Below are 6322 nucleotides of genomic sequence, written 5' to 3'. Positions count from 1 at the left end.
GCCGGAGCTCCAGGCCCCGTCGGTGACGCCCCGCCCACCCGCAGAGAATTTGGCGCGAGCCAAGCTACAGCAGGTGGAGCGGCGGCTGCGCTTGCCGCCTGTGGTCGAGGGCGCTCCGGCAGTGAACGACGCGTGAGCGGGGAAAGGAGACCTCGGCGGTGGGGAAGGGGCATGGAGGAAAGGAATGGGTCGATGCCCCTGTCGCCAGCACCACGCCTCCCAAAGGGGCTGGCACTGGGGCGGGTGGGCGGGGCCTCAGCGCACAGGCCCAGCTTCTGCACCGGTCCTCCAGCCTCGGTCTCTCTGAACCTCTTCAGATCTCTGTGTCTCAGTGGCTTCCTTTCCGTCCCCCTCCACTCTTGCTCTCTACTTCCTTCTCTCTTCTCTGCGCCTTCTCCGCAGGCTAAAGGCGGAGCTGGAGAAATTCGGTGGGCATGGCCCCGCCCAGACCCAGAGCGCCCCAGGGGACCCGACGGACGAAGGAGAGGTCGGGAGCCCGGGACGGAAGCGAGGCGGGCAGGGAGGGAGACAGAGCGGGCAGGTCTGTCTCCAGAGTCCCTCGGAGAGAGGGTCTGGCGAGACCAGGGCGTCCCAGGGGGTGACAGTAACAGAGCAAAGCAGCCTCACTCCCTGCTCCGGCAGGCCAGCCCCGAGCTCCTGGGCACCCGCGGTGAGGAGGACCTGGAGCCGCCGGTGGAGCTGGCACTGGCGCCTTCCTAAACCAGTTGGTCTCGCCCGGTGCTCACCTAACTTCAAGGCCCAGCAAGAAATAAAGGCAATGATTTCAATTCGTCCTTCATCTCCTGGACTGAGTCTGCGCTCCAGGAGCCACTGAGGGTTGGGGCGAGGGGTCGGGCTGACGCCCTCAGCCGGCAGGGACTGGGTTCCAGACTTTCTGGGCGGGGCCTCGGCTGGGCTCCGCCCACCAGGCCCGCGGAAGGCTCTCACAGAACCTCAAAACCATAAATGTTCTGCGCAGTTCAATGAATAAGTGGGTGTCAAGTCCACCCTATCTCCACAACTGCATCTCAGGTTCTTGAACTAGCTGTTTTACCAACAAGTGCTAGAGAGAACGTGTTAAAAACCCACATCAGGTCCCGTCGGTTTCCTGTGGTTCAGAGTAAAATCGCAGCCTCCCACAATCCCTGGATTCCCCCACAGACCCTGCTGACCTCGTGGACCTCTCAGACCTGCCCGCCTACCTGGGCTCCCACACACACGTTCGGTTCTAGTTTTCCACCCTTCTCCAGACACGTTGTTACCTCAGAGCCATCGCCCTTCTGTGCCCTCATTTGGGGTGCTTTTCCCCTGGGTCTTCTCCGGGCTTCTGCCCTCAGTTACCCAGCAGGTGTGTTAAGTATGTCAGCTGCTCAGGAGCCTGGCCTGGGGTATCCTATTCCAAAAGGCACCTTGCACCAGGCCACTGCCACTTAGTAAGCATATATTGATTAAACAAGCATTTGCTGGTTGTATTTTGTAGCAGACAGTATTGTAGGCCCTGGATTTTAAATAGCATGCTTAAGAAAGGTCTCACTGAGGAAGTGGCATCTGAATAGGGAGGTGAGGGAGCCAGGTGAGGCAGTGGGTCCTGTGAGTATCTGGGGAAAGGTGCACCTGTTAGAGGGTATGATGGATGCCAAAGCTGTGAGAGAGGACTGAGCTTAGTTGTGTTTGAGGAGCATCTGGAGGAGGCCATTGAGGTGAAGAGGGAGGAGAGATGATACGGAAGAATTGCTGGGAACCCGGTCAAGTTGGGCCTTGTCTATCTGTACAGTGTTCTGAGAACAAGACCTGGCACACAGCAAACACTAAAGTAAATGTTAGCTATCACTTATGATGATGATTCAGTATTATTCCCAATCCATCGGAGAGGGAAACTGAAGTGTGAATCAATTAGAACAGGGCCTTATAGTCCATTAAGTGTTTAATAGATGGTTCGTATCATTTTATTATTTATTTTTATTTTTATTATTTTTAGGTTACAGAGAAGGAACACCAAGATCTATTTCTCTTAGAACAGATTTTTATGCAACAAATGCTCAATAAATGGTACCTGTTGTTTATTATTTTCATTTTTTTTATTACCAATTTAGAGATGAGGAAAATTGAGGCAGTAAGTAGATACAGTAAGCCCACAATACATTTGGGTCTCACCATTGTTGCTATTACTATCCCAAAGACACAGATGAGGCTCAGGAAGCTTTAATTCCTGTATCATGGCTCACACGAGGCTCAGCTGACCCCAGGCCTGGGTTCTGATCCCCTGCTCCACTGACACTGCCCACCTGCCTTAGGCCAGCCTCCAGGAAACTTTAGTGACATCATCATCCTCTCTGTGTCAAACAAATGGGGACAGCCTGAATATTCCACTGATTTATCACCTTCCTCCTAGGATTCGAATCCTGGCTTCCCTGCTCACCAGCTAAGTGACCTTAGGCAAATTATTTATGTCTCCAAAACTCAATTACCAAATTTGTAAAACGGTAATACCAACTGCAGAGAACTGATAAAACTGGCCAACTCCCCACTCCTCCCGAAACTTCCTCTGAACCCCTAAATAAGCTAAATTGCCCCTCATGTGCATGTGGTGTAGTACAGGAGGTGGTTGGTGTACGGCATTGTCTCTCCCAGACTGAACTCTCAGAGGGGAGACTGATGCCACCCATTTTGTCTCCCTGGGTTCTAGCAAAAGGCCTGAAAACAGACACTAAGAATAGATGCCCTTTTCAGTTATTGCCTGTGTTTTTTGTGTGTTGTGTGAAATGGCACTGAAATTCCTTGGATCTGAAGGTCACCTGATGAATAATCATTAATTGTTTCCCTGTGCTGTTGGTTCTTATTCTTAACCATGTTCCTTTTCCCATCTGAAATTGGTTTATTCTATATCCTGGAGTTCCCCAAATACTTATACTTTGGGTAATTGCTTCTTTACTCTCACGCATTTCCCTTTCTCGTCTGCTTTTTAGTTGAGAGCAGTTCTCAAATATATTCTCCAGAAAGGAGAGGATAAAACAGGATTCTAGTCAGGGATTTTTTTTTTTTTTTAGCCTTTTTATCTTTATTATGTTGGGATTATGGATTTGGAAGGGGAGATAAAAGGACAGGAGACTGATATTTGTGAAAATTGAATAGAATGTGAGAACTGTACTTCTGAAAGACTGAGTTGTAGAGTAGAGCTATGCTGTCCAATATGACAGGTACCAGCCACATGTGGCTACTGAGCACTTGCAATATGGCTGGTCCAGAGGGAAGTGTGCCCAAAGTGCAAAATACACACTGGATTTCAAAGCCTTGGTACAAGAAAATGTAAAATATGTCGTTAATAATTTCTATATTTATTACATGTTTAAATGATAATATTTGTGAATAGTTATATTCATATTTCATGAATATATGTGCTTAAATGAAATATTAAAGTTTCGTCTTGTTTTTCCTTAATTTTTTAAAGGTAGCTAGTAGAAAATTTTAAATTACATATGTGGCTCACATTATATTTCTATTGGACAGCACTGTTTTATTAGGTGTTGAAGGGGATTTGGGCCATCTGCCGTGCTCCCAGCCCCTTCATAGCCATTATTCACAGGCCACAGAGTTCCTGAACCATCTAATGTCCTGATCTAGTTTGATCCCGTTGGTGCCATGAGTTCAGCATTGAAGAATGGAAAGTAGTTTTTAAAACAGGTGCTGATTCTGAGATGGACGGACATGTACGCAAAGGCCCACACACAAGGATCTGCATCCTGATCCCTTCTCTGTGTACGTATCTGAATTTGTGGAGGAACAGATCACATAGTCTTGCATTTCAGAAAAAAAATTTGAAAAAGTGGATTTGCCGGATATTGTTTGGAAAGTCTCAGTGTAACCAGAATCCTTCATAGCTCAAGCAAAAGTGCTGATTTTATCCCCTGAACAACTAGATTAGTGTAAAGTTTTTTTCTGATGCTATGAGCAAGAGGCTCCAAATGTATAGACTACAAAGTTACCAAGCTTCCAGAATTTTATATAATTTTATACATTTTATACAATTTTCATGCCCCTAAAACTATTGAATGGCTGTTGAGGAGCAGGATAATCACTTATTCTTAAAGTTTTATCCTACAGTTTGTTTGTTCATTCTGAAGCAGGTGTGCCTTTACAATGGGGAGATCAGAGGGCTATCAGCTGAACCAAGGGCCAAGTTTCACATTACCAGTTTGATCTTATCTTCCTCTTGGTGTGATGAGTAGAGGTACACATCATCACCCATGTTGGGTTCTTGATGAAAATGTTTAACTTAAGTTTAATCAATAGGAAACAAATCCAGTGAGAAGTTTTATAGGACAATTGCCCTGGACACCTGAAAGGAGTCACTATTGTGAAGGATAGATGTACTTACTAGTTTCCTATTGCTATGGTAACAAATTACCACAAACTTGGTGGCTAATACAAATTTATTACCTTATAGTTCTGGAGGTCAGAAGTCTCAGTTCTGGAGGACTTACAGTTCTGGAGGACTAAAATCAAGGTGTCATCAGGGCTGTGTTCCTTCCGGATGCTCTTGGAGAGAATTTATTCCTTAACCTTTTCTAACTTTTCAAGGCCTCCTAGAATCTTTGACTTACATTACTCTGATCTCTGTTTCCATGATCACATCTCCTTTTCTGAATGTGACTCTCCTGCCTCCTACTTATAAGGTCCATTGTGATTACAATAGATAATCCAGGAAAATCCCCCAACTTAAGATGTCTTTACTTCCTCCCTATATTCAGGTCCCATAATTAGTTCAGAAATTTGCTGCTTTGTCTTTCAGGTTCAACTGTGAATGAAGCTGGGAGCTCAGCATTGCAAAAGACTGAAGGATACGCCCGAAATGATTGAGCTAGAAAGAAACTGACTGTGAAAAACAGAAGAGGTAGAGGAGGGACTTGAGAAGCACACAGAGCACAGCCCGAGCTACATGCCAGTAGTAGCAGAGGAGAGGGAGTGGCCAAGAGACTTCATTAGATTCTTCAGGTAGATACCGATTCCTCCCATCTGGGCAGGAGATGGAGTGTGCCATTTAACAGAATAGCACCTGAGGCCAGACTGCCTTTGTTAGAATCCCAGCTCTGCTGCACACTAGCTGTGTGACTTCAGGCAAGTTACTTAACTTCTCTATGCCTCTGTTTTCTCATCTGTGGAGGGTTCTGAGGTTTAAATAAATTGATAATATATAGAAAGTGCTTAAAACAAGACTGAGAGCATCCTAAACATGTTGATGGTAGCCATCATCATTATCACTAAGAATTTTATATCTTCATTTGGTCATCACACCAGTGATCCTACACAATCAACAGCATATATTTTTGTCATAAAGGAAACTGAGGGTTACTTAATTAAAACCAGGGTAAAACTAGTATTTAAGCCTAAGTATTCCTATCTCAAGATCAAAATTCTTCCCCTTCTGCATGTCACAGCACATTGCATTATTTTTCATTCCATCCAGGTTTTTTTTCTTCTTTTTCTCTCTCTCTCTCTCTTTTTTTTTTTTTTTTTTGCTCCATCTTGTTAACAAAATTCAACTGAGTAAATTTGAAAGATCTTATTAACTTTATTCAGTGCCTCATGAATCTGGCAGCATCCAGTTTAGCAGATAGAAAGGAGCTCCAAGAGCTGCACAATCGAAATATTTTTATAGGCAGAAGGGAGCAGGAACTAAGAAGGTATACTAGGCAAAAACAAAAACAAAAACTGGTTGGTTATTGCAAGGGCAGCTTCAGCTCTGAATAACAGCTAACAATTTGACCAAGTTCTGACCATAGAGCTACTTTAAAAAATAATCCTTTTAAATATCTTGTTAGGCTTCAGTCGGGAACTCCTAAGAGTTCTTATCACAAGAAATTTTTTTCCCTTCTTTTAATTGTAGCTATGTGAGAAGATGGCTGTTAGCTGAATCTAGTGTGGTAATTATTTCACAATGTATGTAAGTCAAACTGTGAAAAAAGAACCCACATTTAGGACAAAGTTAACCTGTGTATAAGCCTCTGGAAACAACTTAACAGAAATTGCATAATCTCGCACAATAGCAGATCTACTGAATACTCTAGAAGTTTGCTGATTTAGCATTTAATTCTTGTAGGGCAATTATTGAGAAAAGAAGTTTGTCAGGATAATAAAGTTAACATTACTACAGTATTGAGATTTTTTTAAACCTCTACTGAGAAGATGGATTTGTTAGAGATAACAGATGTGTTTGTGCTGTGTATGTATACAACATACACATATGCATACACACATGTACACATGTACACATATCTCCTCCAGTGGTATAAAAGTCTCATCCTTTAATTTAAAAAAAAAAAAA

General features: G+C 44.0%; 1 protein-coding gene across 1 annotated transcript in view; it reads left to right on the top strand.

Annotated features, from left to right (window-relative positions):
* SYCE1L (synaptonemal complex central element protein 1 like) overlaps positions 1-6322 on the top strand; it is a 55677-nt gene that overhangs the window by 13947 nt on the left and 35408 nt on the right. The window contains exons 9-12 of the mRNA XM_011356686.2: positions 45-132; positions 403-541; positions 5578-5681; positions 5885-5937. Coding sequence (XP_011354988.1) covers positions 45-132; positions 403-541; positions 5578-5681; positions 5885-5937 — 384 coding nt within the window. The remainder of the gene's footprint in view (positions 1-44; positions 133-402; positions 542-5577; positions 5682-5884; positions 5938-6322) is intronic.

Source organism: Pteropus vampyrus, unplaced genomic scaffold, assembly GCF_000151845.1.
Source record: "Pteropus vampyrus isolate Shadow unplaced genomic scaffold, Pvam_2.0 Scaffold29, whole genome shotgun sequence".
Classification (NCBI taxonomy): domain Eukaryota; kingdom Metazoa; phylum Chordata; class Mammalia; order Chiroptera; family Pteropodidae; genus Pteropus; species Pteropus vampyrus.
Note: the sequence above shows the minus strand (reverse complement) of the source record. Positions and strands in the feature narration are given on the sequence as shown.